The sequence below is a fragment of the Equus asinus genome, chromosome 14 (genome assembly GCF_041296235.1).
Source record: "Equus asinus isolate D_3611 breed Donkey chromosome 14, EquAss-T2T_v2, whole genome shotgun sequence".
NCBI classification, from domain to species: Eukaryota; Metazoa; Chordata; class Mammalia; order Perissodactyla; family Equidae; genus Equus; species Equus asinus.
The window spans coordinates 42,186,062-42,204,220 of record NC_091803.1 but is presented as its reverse complement, the minus strand read 5'-3'; the positions used below and the strand labels follow the sequence as shown (position 1 = coordinate 42,204,220).

General features: G+C 44.7%; 1 protein-coding gene across 2 annotated transcripts in view; it reads left to right on the top strand.

Annotated features, from left to right (window-relative positions):
• The window catches only part of HAPSTR1 (HUWE1 associated protein modifying stress responses), a 28,953-nt gene extending 11,663 nt beyond the window's left edge, over window positions 1-17,290 (top strand). Inside the window, exon 4 of one of the 2 annotated variants that reach the window (XM_070484947.1) lies at window positions 16,390-17,290. In XM_070484947.1, coding sequence (XP_070341048.1) covers window positions 16,390-16,478 — 89 coding nt within the window. In that variant the 3' untranslated portion in view covers window positions 16,479-17,290. Of the gene's footprint in view, window positions 1-10,808; window positions 13,842-16,389 lie in introns of those variants that run through there. The other variant, XM_044747108.2, reaches the window with a different exon arrangement.
• Window positions 17,291-18,159: the final 869 nt, after the last annotated feature.

Below are 18,159 nucleotides of genomic sequence, written 5' to 3'. Positions count from 1 at the left end.
AGGCAGAAGAGATTGGGGTCTTCCCATTGAATTAGCAGTTTTATGTCTTTTACCATTAAGTTTGGAAAAACTTACTGCAAGTGTACAGTTTGTCAGATCAATTTTAGTGCACAGTAGTGTTTGATGAAGTTGTCTTCCCTTAGGAAGTCTCATTTTCTTCCTTTATCATAAGTGGATTTATGATTCATTCCATGCTTCTCTTGTTAAAGTGTCTTTTTTCTGTATTATACTATACTTTAGAAGCGAGTTTTAAGAAACATAAATGGCTCTCTTGTTATAAAATCTTAATGCAGTTATGTACATTGTAAATAGGTCAAGCCAGCTCCCCTTCCAAAAACTTCTATTGTATTGTTCAGCTCCCATTACTTTTTCTTAAGTTGAATCTCTTCAACGTTTGTGATTTATTATTTTCCTGAACTTTGGGAGTTTTAGTGATGACGTAGTTTTAGGAAGGGACTATTTATAGTTTCGACTTAAATTTGAATTGTGAGAGTTTAAAAACGTTTAGTTACAAAGCTGTGTAGAAAAATAATCTTTCCCTTCAATAAACTTAGCAAGTTGCACCAATCCACAGTAACTGGGGACTCGGTGTACTCTTATGCTGGGGTTCGCACACCGAGTTCACGTGGTTGTGGTGAAGTAACAGAACCCCCCGAAAGAGATACAGAAACATGAGTTCTCCTGGGTCTTGTGCTCTAGTGGCTTTAGAGAACATGAGTGTATTCAGGGGAATGTTAGTCTGATGTGAGTATTTAAGGTAATTTGAATGATTTCTAGTAGTATAGGGCATTGTTAACTAAACTGTAATGCAGATTAATGACTAACTTTGCAGCCAGGTGCACTTATGATTGATCCTTTGAATAGTCTGTAAATCGAAGTGAAAACTGTTCAGATGATCTTTTAAAATGTATTCAGAAACATCTTAATTAGGATACGTACTTGTCAGAATTTGGTTTTGCATATAATTTGCTTAGTGAAATCTATGAAATGTGAGGTCATATTGAAGTTCTTGGAGTCCCACCTGGGAGGGAGAGTCTGAATTCATGAAGTTTTGGAGTGCTGGGGAGATGTAGGGAAAGAATTGGTATGTTGAAGCGGCCTTCCTAAGTTCTTAATCAAAGCAGACGGGAGTGGAGGAGGCCATAGTGATTTCTGCTTTTTCAGAGACCTCATCCTGCCCTTTTTTTATAAGAGAGGACAGTTCTCTACCATGGTTTTTCTTTATCAGCTCCAAAATACAAACCTGCACCAAATGGCACCTGTATATACCTGAAATAGGCCCTTATTTGAAGAAAAATGGCAAAGACGTAAGAGACCGAGTATTTTATGTAGACGGTGAGGGTGTGACAATGAGTAAGATCTCTGATCAGTACCCTTATCAGTCTTAGGCCTTAAGTATACTGTTTCAATCAAAAATACATCAATTAATAGTTACTGAACAGTTTTAGCCTAAACTGTCAGGTAATGGATATTGAAGCTTAAAGAATATAATCCAGTGCCTTATTTTGGCAATTGTCTGCACTGTATTGCTTATTTTCTGTGTACTGTGGGATCTAGTCTGAATATTAAACTCACAGAGAAATCGAAGAAATACATAAGCATCTGCTAAATTGGTTTCTGTCCTTTCCTTGTTGATCTTTGTCTTAAAATAAGAATATTATTGAAAATTTTCTGAGAGCTGACATACCTGGCACCTCATTTTTATGTGAACAGAAGTTTTCAGATAGACCAAAAATCATCTGGACCATTTTGTCGTACAGTACCTTTCGGATTATCCCTCTTTGAGGTCATCCTTTCTCTTCTGGAGCTTTCCTTGTCTTGTCCCCTCTTCTTAGGCTTCTTGGGTCTCTGACCTTTCCTCAGGCTCCTTCATTGACTTGGATTACGTTCCCCAGGATTCTAGCCTTAGCCACCTCCTCCTGCAGGCCCTTCAAGGGCCATCTCAGTCTTCATTTCCAAAATCTGTGCTTCTGGTTTAGACCTGCTCTCTTGACTGTATGCCCCGTTGTCGCGCAACGGACATCTCCACCAAGTGTTCCACAGCCATTTGTCTCACTTTGGGTTTCAAATTGGATGGAGCCTTGCAGCCCCCGAAACAGCAAAAACGTGTCTTTTTCTCATTTAACCATTCAGCAGACGTGTACATGGCAGATTTTGCCTGGTCTCTGGGAATATATAAATGAATAGAGTGCTTCCTTTTCTGTTGAGGCGAACACATACTTGGATGATTTATTTTAGTGTCATGACTGTGGTATGTGTAAGATATGTGGAGGCAGAAAGGGACATTTCACAGTGCCTCCTGGCCCTGGGTTCCGAGAAGGCTCTCTGGAGGAGGTGTGCCCTGGGATCTTGGAATAATCTCCTTCCTGTTCTTGCTTCCCAGGCCTGAGGTGACCCATTCACCAGTCCATCTTCCCTGGTATCTCTGGAACCATCTTTCTGATCTTGTTACTTCATGGAAAAAAAGCCTTCATTTCTCTGTGGCCTGTAGGGTGAAGTCAGAACTCAGCATGGCGTTGCAAGGCCCTTAGGATTTGGTCCTGACCTTAGGTCAGAGATCTTAGCCATCCTGTTCAGTCTGTTGAATACCTCCGTGCTCTTCGTAAGCTTTTCCCTCTGCCTGTTGATCCTTTAAGACTGTTCAGATGTCCCTTGTGTGACGAAGCTTTCCTTCGGTTCTCCCCGTTCCCTCAGGCCTTCTCTGGACTGGGTGTCTGCTCTCCCAGTTTGTTTCCGGTAGACTGCGCTAGGTTAGGGCAGGGGCGTGGTCTTGGAGCTTTGGGCATTAACAGAACCTGGCAAAGAACCTGGCGTAGCTGTGTTTCGAGTTAACAGGGTTCAGAGAGGCCTGTGGAGTGCGCAGATAACAGCAGAGTGGGGCAGAGGACCTTTCCAGAGAGTTGAGGATTGCAGGTCCCCAGTGACTACAACAAGGGCAGAATGTAACGGGTGTGCCTTAGGAGTGCTACAAAGTAAACTCCTTAGACAAGAACAGAGGAGACCGGGTGGTCCCTGCAGGTGATACACCGTTACAGCTCTTCTTTCAGCATTCCTGTCAGCACCCTAAGTGGGCGCTCACACTTACCCTGGGTTATTTCCATTTTATGGATGAAGAAAGGCTTTTTGGCTAAATTAGAACAGGTCAAGTAAGTGGTAGAATAGATATTCCAGCTCTGTCTCCAAAATGCATGCTTTTAACCCCTGTGCTTCTGTATTTGTACATTTGGCATCCCCCCTCGTAGGTCTGGGGAGTGGGTGGGAAAGGTCTCTAGGCTTATTTTTCTTCTCTGAAGACATCAGAAAGTTTTGTCTGTCTGTCTGGAGTCTTTCTCTCTGGGTGGATCTGGTTAGGTAGGCTTGCAGGCGAATGGCTTGTGCCCTGCTATTTCTGGTTCCCTTGTGTGGGAAGAGTGTTGCGGCTCTGTGTATAGGCCGCGTTCCCAGTAGGCCCTTGGGCAAGATGGTTAACCTCTCCAAGGCAGTCTTGGTGAGAGGCGACGTGTTCAGTGCGGAGCTGAGCAGAGAACCTACCCTTTCACAGCACTGTTGCTTGTTCTCTGCCTGGAGAGGACTTCTGGTTCGCTCTCAGTCCTGTGAGTGCCCTGTGCCTCTGGATGGCATTACTGTGAAAACAGGCCTGGCGCTCCGGTGGCCTTGGAGGGTGCTTTTCCCCTCTCTTCTCAGGAGGGCCGCTTTTTAAATTGCAGTTGCCACTCCAGCTGGAGGGGTGATAAAACTCGTTAACCACTTACTCGTATTCCTTTCTAAGGTCTGAGTTTGTTTCCTGTTGATAGAAACCAATGGATGTGGTGGTGTTCTCCTGTACTGGATGGAAAGAGAGATTCTGAGTTGACTTGCCCAAGCTGGAGCTGTGTCTGGAAAGCCTAGGTGGAAATCTCCTCTCCTCATTCTGAGCTCTTTGTTATCATGGGGATTAGGTGGAAAGGATCCAGAGTGAGTGGGGTGGGTGTTCGTGGAGGCGAGATAGAGACCTGGATGCTGGATGCCCAGTCAGACTTGACTGATTTGATAGCTTTATTCAAAGCCTTGCTCTCGCTCAAATCATCTCGTAGGTGGTCTTTGTAGGTTTCTGGCCCTGGTTCAGACTATTCAGAGACACTTGGTTTTAGTTCCAAAAGTCATTTTGATGACGTTCTTGACTGCAGTACTAGGAGCTTAACCCCACTGGGCCTGGGCTGGCCCTCTGTAAAAGCCAGCAGTTCAGACTCGAGGCCTGTTGCGCACACAGGCTGGTGTTGTAATAGGCGCTGGTGGGAACCATTGCTGTCATTGGCATTGGGCTTTTAGATGCCACCTTGCCCAAGTTTCAGTTCCTTTTATGTTTAAGACAAATTTGAAAAAGACAGTGGGCTCCAGCCTCTGCTGGTGTAAGTGCCGAGAGGACCTGGGCAGAAGCAGACCGCCAGCCTGTGATACGACACTGTGAGTTCGAAAACTGGGAAAGGAACCAAAGGAAAGATTTTTTAAATAAAGCAAGCACTTTGTGAGTTAAGACAGCAGCTCCTTAGTGAGTGTTGAAGTCTGAAGCCTTTTTGGTTGAAAACCCTCTTTGTTTTTTATTGATGTGGTGTTATGCATTCTGATTTCTGCCATTAAAATCCTTCTGCGGAAGGTGTGGTCTTTAAAAATGAAGCATGTATTGTCATTCTGTAGCCTGTCCTATCGCCCAGCATGCACTGAACCTAGTAAATACCAAGTACTCTATTAGAGGCCAGTAGTGGGAGCAGGTGATACAAAGACGAATCAGATACGCTCCTCAAGGAGTTTCCAGCTTATTAGAATTACATGAGACTGTTTGAAGTCTGTGAGCCCAGGCAGACAGATTGAGGCATAGTGCCAGCACCTTAGGGCTTAATAAGCTCCATTTTCCTTTTTTTTTCCTAATGAAGTCTTTCTCTGGGCTGCTTGGAAATCCTTATTTTCTCTTAAATCATCAAGTTGCTTGACAGGTTCTTGGATCTGGAGAAACTGGGTGTGGGGCATTAAAAAACACAGTGGTTTGAAATTGTAATAAGGGGTATAAGGTCAGATAGGAATTTTTACCCAGAAAAAATAGAAGGCAAGTTCCCAGTTTGTCATACGAAATGCATAAAACTGATACCTTCTTCCCCTGGAGTCTGTGGAAGGTTCTGGTTCGGGCAGCCTGAACCAATAGGACTTTCTTTGAGCACAGGTTTTTGTAGCTTTTGTTCTCTTGTGAAGACGTTGTTTGGCCTGTGTCCACTAGAGCGAGAGAGAAGAGAAGTTAGCAAGTGTTGGTGAGAACTAATCTTCCTGGTAAAACTTCCTAGACGACTGAGATCCAGTACATGTAAGAAGAAGTTTAAGGATTTGTGCTTGGTCTCTGTCTCTCCTCCTCTCTGTCACTTTTCAGCCTTCCACTGATAAAGCTAAATATTTAGAAACAGATTTTGACAGCTAGCACGGATAGGTTAAGTGCTTTCCAACTAATGGTACAGTATAAAAGAAACTCCTTGCAGTTTTCTGTTGCAAGGGCTAATGGAAGTGACCTGTGGGGGATTCATGTCCTTCCACCTTTTACAATCCCTTTTCCTCCTTGCCCACACTCCTAGCACAGTGTGTGGGGCACAGTAGCTTCTTAATGAATGAATGCATGTTGAATGTTGCAGTCTTCATCTTCCGGAAATAACAGAACTGAAAATAGTTATTTAACAGTGAAATCTTTTAAAAACTTTTTTGGAAATCAAGATGTAAGAGATTAATGCACCAAAGCAATCTGATCTCTTAATTGCTTAAAATTGATTATTTCAAAGAATATTCTTTAACTACAATTCCTCTGAAGGCTGGAATTTCTAACTTAGGACCTTTGTTCAAACCAGTCTCTGAGAACAAGAACAATTAGAGGCAATTAAGATAGCATTAAACTTCTAATGGAAAGTTGGCATTTTCTGTTTATTAGGATTAGCTATCAGCTACTGAAGTTTCTGGGGGTAGAACTTAACTAAAGCTTCCAACATCCGTGATACACGTTGTTTTGAACTTGTGATGAAATTTCGCTGGACCTTTTTTCATTGAGGTGACAGAGGCGTCCCTGCAACCTGCCTGAAAGCTGGTTCACTGCTGGTTCCTACGTAACCATCCTCGCTAGTTATGAAGCAGTTTGACATCTGAGTTCAAGCTTCTCGCTAGTTTTCTGATTTATAAGTACTAATTTCTTGGAAAACTTGACAATTTCCGAACAGTAAAAAATTCAGTATTCTGTTACCCCACTATACAGAGATAACTGCAGTTAAATGTTTGGTGCATTTTCTTCCAGTTTTTTTCAATGTATAAATATTAAAATTATTTCATAGTTGAGATCCTACTGCATATATGGTACTGTATCTTGCTTTTTTCATTTTAACGTCGTGAGCATTTTTCCCATGGCATTAAAACTGTCTTTGAAAAATTGAAAGCATTCTGGGCTGTCAGCATAACTGAAAATGTTTTCTTGGTGTGACACATGTATCTTTGTAATTGGTTTGATTTAGTGTGCTTTACTTCAATAAAAATTCAGTATTACAATTTACAGGTTGGGGTGGGGAGTGGTATCTACTTCAAATTACCAGAATCTTCCTAGTAGGTTTCCTTTTTCAAGGATTGAACTCCTGCCCTGGTGCATTTAGAACACGACATGTACACACAAGTGCTTGCTTGCTTAAAATCAGAACACAACTTTGTGCAAAGGGAGTGCTATCCATTTGAATAGTCAGTTCATTTCAAATGCAAGAACGCCAGTTTCTTAGGGTTCCCAGTCAGATGTTAATCACTTTGTTCAAGGTGTGGGGATTTCAGATCCCCCCTTGCTACTGGAGGTGAGAAAACTGGTGGGGCAGATGGCAGAGGGCCCTCCACGCGTGCTGCGTGGATCAGCAGTCCTGGCAGTCGGCTCCCCTGCTCCGGGGCTGGCTCTGCTCCGGCAGGTGCCGCAGCGCGGGGAGGCTGGTAGAGAGGGTAGACGGAGCCTCCGGGCCATGGGCTGCCAGGCAGGCAGGGCGGGTGAGTGGGTCCTGCATTTGCTTTTGCTGTGCCTGTGTATGACCTAACTATGTGCTGGTAAACTGGAATTACATGTAATTAATTCTGAAAACAGGATTTTCTTATTACCCTAAGCATGAACGTGGTATGAAAATAATAGTTATGTGCTACTTTTAACAATTTATCGTGTAACCTAGATTCCTATAACCTGGACTGTAACGCTGCTTTAGCTCCAATGGGAGCTTGCTTTGGAAGGTATGATTAAATCATCCTAATCTTTTTTCCCCACTCCTGCACTAATCATTTAAAATGGATGCAGAAACTTTAAAACTGATAAGTTTATCTTGTATTAAGCAATTGAGACTTTTCTGTCTAATCATACTACTTGTTTACTGCTTTTGTCAATTGATATTCCCATGGCCCTTTTGAAAAAGTGTGTTTTTGGTAGAAATTAAGTTGTATGCTCTCGGGCCGTACAACTTAGTTTTTAGTTCTGAAGCCTGTTTAGATTCTCTGTACTTGTATAGGCCTGACTGTTCATGTGGCTTAGCTAAGGTTTCCTAAAGCATCTTCTAGTAGCTGTCATTGGTTTATAAAATAAAATTTGGGCTGTTCAAAATAATATATTTTTTGGTTGTTAATCTTAATTTTTTTTTGACACTGCGAAAAGTCTTTTTGGGGAAGATTAGACAGTTAAACTTTGAATTTTCACTGCTGAACGTGGATAATGCGTAGGTAATGCCCCACACGGTGAATTTCTGTAGCTGTCAAACTAAGCCCCATGTCATCCACCCCACAGGAGAAAGATGGCGATTTCCTGGAAGTTACTGGGGAATTTTCAAATTGACCAAACTGACATTGAGTCTCTCTTCTTTTTCATGGAGAACAGCAGTGAGCTGCCTGTTCACATCCGATGGAGTGTTTTATGAGTCTTGGGTATTTGTCCTTAGTGTGACACATACTGCCCTGTGACCCCTATGTTACAAGAAGGGGCATCGGGGTGGGGTTTGTTGAGTTCTTTTTGTGGTTTCAGATGATAAAGGGGATCCTGAGTTGAATTGCTGAAGTAGCCCAGTTTCATGCTGGTGACCCAAATTGTGCAGTATAACTCCTTTAGAACCTCCTGCATTGTGAAACAAAGGATAAAAGGAGTATCGTTTCAAGTACGTGGACACCTTTTAGTAGTGTGTCATGGGCTGAGAAATTAGAAAAAAGGCACAGCTCTCCCCTTAAGGAGTTTACAGTCTTAGTGGAGAACTTCAAAAAAAAAAAAAAAAAAGCCAGCAATTTGGGAATAATTGAGTTTTAAACTTGAGGGCAAAGATTGAAGGGAAGGAGGCCACGTGATGTATTTCCTGTCCTTGGAGAGGTGAATAAACACCAGGTTTGGTTTACAAAACGCGGGCTAGGACTTTGAAGCATTCTGTTTTTTCAGAGTTCAGTGACTTGTGTGTCAGGTACCGCGTTAAGTTCATTAGATACAGAGGAAAAGACAGCGTAGGAAGATGTGAATGATTGTTCTGGCTCTGTAAAATTAGCCCAGACCTTTCTTTCCCTTCCTCTTCCTCATTCATTTTTAATGAGCCTGTGTGGGCTGGGGAAGCAGCAGCGCAGTCTCGTTTTGAAGTTCGGTTTCAGACGTCCACCAGGCAGTTAGAAGTATGGATGGGTCCTGGAGCTCAGGAGAAAGGCCTGCTCCGCTGGCACTGATTGGGAAAACGAGGCCTTTGGGTAAGCTGAGGGGTCAAGGGTATCACCCCCCGGTGACACCAACCTGTCAGGCAGAAGAGAGGCCGCAAAGGCCACTGAGGAAGCAGCTGGCAGGCTGGAGAACAGGAAGGAGCTGGAGAGTTTCAAGCAGGAGGGAAGAGGAGCCGGCCAGAGACTGAAAGGAGAGGGAGAGGAGCCAGGAGAGGAGCCTTGGAGGAGGCGCTGGAGGGACGAGGGCTTCAGGCAGCCGGGAGTCCTGTGGGGAGGGAGGTGCAGGCCCGACCGCTTTAAGGAACCGAGAATCATTTGTTATTAGCAGTGCCTGATTCATTCTTACAGTGGGCGTGAAGAGGGCAGGAGGGGAGAGTAACTGTTCAAAGAGATGAGGCCTAAGAGGCAGGCCGGGCCCCAGTCCCTGAAGCCCTTTGATGCTAAAATAATTTAGACTTTCAGAGAGGGGAGTGTGACAGTGGCTAGGAATATAGATTCTGCTTGAGTTTGAGTCCCAACTCTTGCTTAGTAACTGTGACCTTGGGTGGCTTGCTTAACCTTTTGGTCTTGGTTTTTCATCTGCGAAATGGAGATAATATAAATGTTGTAGGGTGATTTTGAGGATGAAATTAAAAAGTACTTCATGTAGTGCCTGACACTGGAAGTACTCTAAGATTAGAGCTTTTATTTTAATAGGCGCTAGCCTTGGAAAGGTTTAGAGCCATAGAGAGTCACGATCAGATTTCCTCTGGCCACCAGTGTGAAGGGAGGATGCAAGTTCCGCAGGGGGAGCAGTGAGGGGCTGGTTGGCTCCTAGATGAGGAAGTTGAGAGCAGTTGAAGAGAGGTGTGGGCTGCCGAGCATCAGCGGCGTGTGTGGGGGGGTGGCTGAGGCCATAGGTTTGAGGATGTGCACAGAGTATGTGTAGGCTAAGAATACTGTCAAAGCGAATTGAAGAGGTTTGATGCCACAGGAGGCAGAGAAGCCTTTTTTAACTTAATGTGCAAATTTCAATCACATTTATAGAGTATAAAATTAGAATGGGCATCTATGAAACCAGCCTAAGCTTAAAAAATCTAAGATATAAAAAACATTGATTAGACTAGATCACATTGTATCAGTTTAGTTGGGCCATAACAAATCCCCGTGTAAGGCTAGAATAGCATTAGGGGGAACCTCATAAGGAAAGTCCACTGTCAGTTACGTTAGGTTTTTAAATTCAACACTGTTTTCTGTTTCCTGGCCTCACTCATGCCTTTCACAGGTTTATCCCGAGCATTGAGGAGTGGAACATAACGTTTGCCTCCTTAGCCATGGAAGAGTCTAAGGAATGAGTGTCCAAATTGGTTGCTGGGTCTCTTCTGGGTTAAGTAACTTTGGAAGCAAAGTAGCAGGATTTTTATACCAGCCTCGCTCCCCCGCCTTCTCTGGAGGATTATAGCCAGTACTGAGTTAGGCTGTCCTAAGGGGTGTCTACCAAATACGGTCCAGTCCTTGGGTGATCGTATAGCCCGGTTTGTCCAGGGCAGGCTCGCTTCGTACTGGATGTCCCAGCATCATTTTCAATAGTGACCCTTTTTCAGGCTCAACAGTGTACTGTTTTGGATGATAAATGATGAAGTCACCTTATGTAGAGGGGATATTGGAACAGTCCCACTCAGGCCAGGAGATGAAGGCTGTCCCCGTGTGTGCACGCATGCAGGTATCAGAGGGGTCCGTTGGGATGTATAACCAAAACGTGCTCCTGTTGAAAGCAAGCACCTCCTGTCCTCGCCTATAAATTACATTCGGTATGTACCTCAGAATAAATGGGAGGATTTCATGATAACTTTGTACACCTAGCATGGTGCTTGCCACATAATAAGGGTCCAGTAATTGGTAGTGACACCCACATTGTAAGTATTAGTAGTGTTACCAATAAAACATCTCATATGTCAAAGCCAGACGATTCGTTTTTCCAGAGTCAGACTTGACTGCTCCCTGGTGACCCCTTACAAAGAAAAGAGGCAGACGTCCTTTGACACTGTGACAGCATTGAAAGTAAAGTGGGTTGCTTTCAAGAGGGTTGAATAATCGAGCAAGTCTAAAACCTTTTTTCTTCTTCCTAGGTCTTAGTGGTGCAATGGCTAGTATAAGCGTGCGTTCGAGTACCCCAGGCTCTCCTACACATGTAAGCAGTGGATCGAATGCTAGTCGAAGGAGAAATGGACTCCATGATGTCGATTTGAACACTTTCATATCAGAAGAAATGGCACTCCACTTGGACAATGGTGGAACTAGAAAGCGTACCTCAGCCCAGTGTGGCGATGTCATTACAGACTCACCAACCCATAAACGCAACAGAATGATCTAAACTGCAAACATTTTCACACCCACCATGCTGCTTGAAAGCCACTCGATCCTCAACATATACTCTTACTGCAAAGGAAACATGAGGCCATCTTCCCTTGTTCACTGTTTAAGACAAGTGAATTCTATAGTGGTTGCCATAAAAGGAAGTTCTAGGTGTTTCCAGTAGATGCCTCTTGTAACTCTGGCTTTCTTAAAACTATAATCCTAGCAGAGGACATCAGATATCGTGTAGTCATTAGCAAGATCATCATAGGCAAACATATCCGTTCCAAGGCTAAAAGTGACCTTAACTGTATTTATTCTCAAAGGGAAAGGAAATATCAGATGTTTATTTGGTATAGAATGCCTTTTTTTTTTTTTTTTGGTCCATTTCCTGCTGTGTTGAGTATTTTGCTTCAACAGTATTGCCAGATTCCTAAAATTGTCTAAAACACACGATTTGGCTTCCTCATCAAATCTGCAGGCTTCCATTTTTGCAGCAGCACTGTACCGTGCACCTGGGTTCTATATAATAACAGTGTGCAACTTCTCCTTTTTGGACTGTGCCCCGTTTTCAGTTTTCAAAGCAGTTTCTAATTCTGGTGATTGTGTCATGTAAAGAGGTGCTATGATGGTCATGCAATTAATAATACTGAATCAATACACAGAACTTTATTGGATTCACTTTGTGTGTGTTAGTGCTCTAAAAGTAGCAATATTATCAAATTGCCCCCAGATTAACCCTGTAGGCTTAAAATACTCAGTTTTAAGACAAGTACTCCTTCCCAGTCAGGGTAGTATCCTTCTGGTAAATGTAAACACGTAGACTGCGTTCAAGGTGACCTACAGTAGAGAGGTCATGAACTTTGGGAATGGGCTTCCTTTTTGGTTCGGTGTCAGTGAGAGGGAGATGGCTGGCGGTAGGTAGGTATTTGTTCTAGGCTTTTGTTCGGTGGGACATTTCTCATGAACGCCCTGATGTGTGCAGTTTCCATTGGAATGGGTGGAAGAGAAAGGTCTTTGATCTGCGAATTATGTGATCACAACTTAAATAGCAAAACCCACCTTTGCAGTCCCTCTCCTAAAGTGCAGTTTGGGGTCTCATTCTGGAACAGACGGAATCGCATGGAGGGTCTCTAGATGTTAGGTAGACCTCAGTTACAGTTCTCGGTAGATTCCTCTTTTGAGTAAATAGAAGACCTCTTGTAGCTACAATGTTTTAGAGCATGTTTCATCTTCATTTTTACTATCTTGAACTGAATGATAGTCTTTTTTAGATGAAGAACTGATGTCAGCCTGCCAGGTACTGTAATTTATTCTATCATATTATTCTATTATATATCAAGTAGGACAGTGAAAATGTTTCCTTGCAGACTTGTAGTCCAGTATCCGTTCCTTCCTGTTTTTATCCTTAAAAGACCATTGCAAATCAGTGTAAGGGTTCTCCAGTCATTACTCGCAGCACTTTGTTAAAGTTTGCAATTTCTTCAGCCATTTAATAATACCTTTCTGTGAAGAAACTTTGCTAAGTTAACTATAATATTCATTGACTGGGTGGGATGTGAATGGGATGTTGGAAATGTGTGAACTGAAGTTCTGTATTCATTATAGATATAGCCCTTATTTAAAACAGTGAATTCCATACTAAAACTAGCAATGAAAGTGAGGTATTTCTAAATTTTTGCAAAAGTGGATCATTTTTTGTTTGAATATAATGACAGGAAGAATTATAGCAATCTGTCATTTTACCTGAAACGGACAAGCCTATGTATTATGAATACTTTCAAGCCTCCCTTTAGAATATACCAAGAAATGCATTGGAGTTACCTTTGTTTTTCTCTCCTTGTAAATTTAGATTCTGGAGTCGGGTGGTGTGAAGCCTTGCTCACTAGTGGCCAGAACTCCTCTTCCTAAAGGATTTTGAGATGGAGGAACACATATTTAATCTTTCCTTCATGCCTTGGTTCTAGTTCCTCTTTCCAAGTTGAATAACATTTTTTTTGGTTGTTTTTGTTTTGGTTGGTGCTCTGAAGCTTAATCTCAGTACCCTTTCCTCTCGATTGTCAAATTTTGATAAAACATGTGCCATTTTCTTTGGTAAGATAAAGCAGGTCTTAATGTCTGCCAGAACATGATTTATATGCCTTATTGGCTCCATTAAACTTTTAAAAAACTTTAGCATTCGTTACTTTTTTCCAGTGCATTTAATCTCAAATGCTATTTGTCAGCTGTCCCGTAACCCCTCCCCCTTCCCCGCCCCATTGCTCTCGTGTGCCACCGGAGCCCAGAATGACCCTGAGACCTAGGCGTAGAAAGGGAAATGATTTCTCTTAGCAAAACTTAGTTCTTTTTTTTGAAGCCTTTCTTTGTGCCATTTTATATGCAAAACAAATCATGGAAGATTGCCTATTTGTGTGGTACTTCTTTAATAACGATTTTTTTTTTCAGTCTCTTGAGAACAGTGTAGGCTGGATTTTAAAACTTAACAGTTTACTTTAGGGGAACAGAACCTCTTTTCATCTTAAGCTCAGTTCTCTGATTCTTTCAGACATGGATTGTTCGTTCTGTTCCTGTCACCCTAACTTGGCATGAGTGGGTTGAGTTCATCCTTACACTGCAGTGTTCTGAGCATGACTGAAGCATTAAGAATTTAATTATAATGTTTAGTATTTTATAGAGCAAAATTAATGGAGAGCATTTGGCTGAATCTAAAGACCTGCAGTCAAATTCTTCAATGTGGTTTACCCAGCTGGAGTAGTGGTACACACCTGAAATCATTCAATGAATAAATCATTTGAAAAACCAAAAAACGACGGGGCTTGTCTGCGGTTTTGTTTGGGGCATCACATCTGCATAACTTTGATGTAATCAAACCAAGTTGAGGCTTTGGAACAAGAACTGGCCTTCTCCATGTTTTTTCTAAGGGCTCCTGGGACTCACGAAACTTGAGTCATCGTGGCTGTGGGCCTGAAGGTCTCAGTGAGGCAGTGAAAGCTGGGCTAGCTGCCTGTCACAGGGCGTGGCCGCGGGCTGGCAGGGCGAGCCGGCCTCCGAGGGCAGTGAAGGGGCAAGATGCTCAGAGGTGATCTGGAGACGGGGCCTGTAGTTGGGGACACGGGCGGGCAGCACAGTGAATTTTAGAAAATTATTATGAACGAATCATTAAATTGTTGGCATGATTACTACCTGAATTTTTTGAGAGGTGTGGTCACCGTGTTAGATGAGTCTCACAGCATTTTATTTCATGTAGTTTGTTACAGCCTGCCACTTCATTCATTGAATGGACTCCTGTCCTGTCTAGTTATGAGGTTGGGAATCTTCAGAGATACATTCTGGGCTTTGCATTGGAGTGACTTGAAAAGTTCTGCCAGAAACGCGTTTATTTTAAAGTTAAAAGAAACTTAAGATTCCCCTGTTTGATCTCTTAAAGGACACTGTTCTGATCAGATATTTCTAGTACCCGTTCCCGTCCTGGAAAGCTGTCAGAACTGTGATCACTTCAGATGACCATACCTCTTAAGTCTAGCTTCCAAACCCCACGCTGGAATCTTTCTGAGGTCTGCGATGTTTTGGTGGGGACACTATGGTGACTGTCACTCTGTGCGTTGTACTGATGCATTGGACATGCTGCAATCGAGGGTCTTACTTCCCGTGGTCGGACCTGTGTGTTCTGAAGTTCAGCAGATGATGGCAGCCTGTGATGCGAGAGGGTTTTGAGGGTCCAGTGCCAATTTTGTGGCCCTTGGCAAACTTGGGAAGTTTCACTCTTGCTGTTCCAAGTTGCTGATGGCCCCTCATTTTCTATGTATGGAGTTGTTAATGCTTTTAAAAAACATTTAAAACTGCAGAAATCCAGCTACACAGCAGCTTCTCGTGTATGCAGCTCTTTCCACATCAGAATATATACGGTGATATTTTTTGACTAAATAGTCTTCCATTGTATGGCTGGGCCTTCATGGGGGTCCCAGTTTTTCCTAGTAGGGCAGCAGTGAATATTCTGGTTTCTTTAAGTTTCTGTAGGATGAATTTCTGCAGGTAAAATTGCCGGTTCAAAGGAATTCTTATGTAAAATATTGATAGAAACCTACGAAAGGCCCTTTCTGCAAGGTACCGGGTACTCCTTCCAGCACTGGGTTAGGGGAGTGCCTTCTCCCCTCCATGTTAGTCGGTGTTGGGTCTCTGCACTCCTCGCAGGCAGAAATGGTCTTAGGATTTTCATTTGCTTTTTGCCCCTTCGTATGAAGGAAGAATCTCCCTGAAATCATGTGGATTTTCATGCTGACTCCACCACTTCCTGGGTATGGGAACCTGGGGAAGTTCTCTCCGGGCTCAGTTTCGTCATCTGTGAAATAGGTATCATAGGAAGAGATGCTGCGGAGCTTCGTGACTTGAATTCCTTGGCTACGTTGACATCTCCGTTTATAATCTACCTCTCATCAGTGGAGCCCTTGAGAAGTCAGGAATGGGGCTGATAGTTTTCGGAACGTGCCATTGAAAACATTCACACGCATGCATTCTTGAACAGAGCTTTGCAGCCTGACTCAGAAAGAAGGGTTTGGGGTACCTGGGGCAGCCTGCCACCACTCGCTTCCCTGGCCTGCTTTCAGGACCCGGGGACCCAGTGGGCTTGTGATCCAGATGTCCTTCTCCATAAATCCACCCAGGTGTGTGCCACTGTCACGGACCTTTGCGGGGAGATTCTCAGACTACTGGTGTCTGTTTCTCAGGGGCAGTGGTGCCAGGGCTGAAATTCCTTAGGGGAGAGGGGAACACTTCCCAAATCGTCCTTGAGTGCCCTGGGAGAGGAGCTTCGTCGCTTTCCCCGTCTCCTCTTCCAAGCTGACTCATGACCACAAAGGCAGTGTTGATTTCAAGGTGTAGCTAGAAATTCCCCACTGCCCTGAAGTTCTCATGGGCTCTTTGGGGCTTCTTAGGTTCACGTAAAGGTACAGAACTGTGTGTGGTTATTACACAATTGCGTTTGGTACTTGAAGGCCTGTCTCTTGCTCTTCTCAGTGTCCCAAACGTTTTCGACCGTGATCCACAGTACCTCTCCCATCAAGACCTAGCATGGCCACACCCCACCCCCTTCCATAACAGAACAAGTTGTAGGAACAGTTGTTACTTTCTGTCTGATGAACTCCACTCGATAGTTTCTTGCTGTTCCGCTAAACAGTGTGCTGTGTGTAAACTGCTACATTGATTTCACAACCAATGCAAACCCCGGGCTCTCTGCACGTGAGTGCCTGGCACAGAGAGGACCGCGCACATTCTGGAATGAGCGGGTAGGTAGAAGGTGGCTTGAAGTTTTCTAGGTTTCAATGAAAAGGCCTTATTTTTCCTCCTGGGCCTTCACAGTCTGTCAACAACCAGGCTGCGGTGGGAAAGGCCAGGACTTCAGGAGCGGAAGGTGCGGGCGAGCCCTGCCTCCATCTCGGGTGAGATGAAGATGCCTGGAACCACTGTGGGCGCGTGGTAAGACTCATCGTAGCCGTCAAACATGGGCCTGCTGGTCGTTGTCCATCCCGCTGGGTAAAAGTCCTTCCCCGAGTCTGAGGCGCCTCTCTCCTGGGTCCTGCACTAGCCTCCGGCCCCAGTTCCCCCACTTCCTCTCTTTGCTCCACTTCTGTGGTTCTCAACCTGCCTGCACAGTAGAATTGGCCAGGTCAGGTTGTACCGCAGACAAACTAGACAGGACTCGTTGGGGTGGGACAAGGCACGAGCGTTTCTCAAGCTTCCCCGCTCAGAAGAACCACCATCAGGACCTCTGGTGCACTCTGCAGAGACTTGGGGGGGAGTGGGGTCGTGGCCCTGCCCGGATTGTTTGCCTCCTGGGCAGGTGGCCAGTGGCCCTGGGCTTCTTCGGGCCTCCCTGAGGCTGAGGGCAGCTGCTGCTGTCAGAGGACTCTGCCCCTTGCCTCGTTTCCCCTCCCCTCCTGCTGCCTGCCCGTCACCTTCAGTCCCTCAGGCTTTGAGGAAGTCTGGAGTGACTGGTGCATTCCTTGGGGCAGGTGTTGCACTGGTTTGGCAGGAGGAAGTTTGCACACACGGCCCCGGGGTGCTGTGAGTCATGGCTCACCGGGAGTGACCCAGCAGCTCTGTCCCTAGACGTCTCTTCTCGCCTGCTGGGTCTGTGTCCCCTTGGGAGAGGTTCTAGGACTCCCCACCTACACACACTGAACCCAAAGGTCAGCTGGGCACGGGGTTGTGGTTTTTTTTTTTTTTAAAAAGGGCAGATTAAAGAATAAAAATGGATCCGAAGTCCTGCCTCCCGGTTACCTGTGTTTATATTTTAAAAATGGCATTGATAATACATGTATTGAGGGGAAATCGTACGGAAGGGTTCAGAAGTCTTCCTGAGCCATCTCCTGGGTGTCATCGTGTGCGCAGGTGAGTCTGGAGTTGTGCGGCCTCCTCTGACTGTGAGGGGAGCTGGGCTGCGGCGGAGGTTGGTGGGCACAGCAGAAAACCGGGAGAACCCTGGTCCGTGAGTGTGGTGGCCATCGAGGCAACTTGACGTGGAATCCTGTTACAAGGAGCGGTTCCCAGCCCAAGAAATCAGGGTGGGGTGCACCCTTCCCCATCCCTGCAGACCCCGGGTCTCCCCGCCTTGTCAAGAGTTATTGGGGGTGCTTTAGAAAAAATGGCTACACGTGTGCACCTGTATACACGTATCCCTGGAAAACAGCAGCCTAAAGGGTCGTTTACATGCTCAACTGCACTTCTGTTTTCCCTTCAAATATGTTGGAGCTCTTGCCCTTATCAGCTTGCATGGATCTGCATCTTTTATTATGATGACTATTGTGGTGGAAAAGGGGGAAAGATCCCAAGTGCCATCCTCACACCCACTCCATGCCCGGGGCAGCTACCGATGGTCTCCATTTACCAGATGAGGAGAGTGAGGCTTCGGTGACTGGCTTTGTGACTGCTGCCATATGCAAGGCTGTGCTGGCCGCTGTGCCTGGAGGGAGTGAAGCCTAGGGGTGATGGTGTCACTCATCTTGGCAAGTTCTGTAGCCACTCTGCCTCAGTTTCCCTGTCTGTAAAGAGGGTTGTTTGTGTGCCTGGCACGGAAGAGTAGCCGGCACGTGGTGAGCACTTCAGAACTTTTTCATTCTGGCAGCCTGG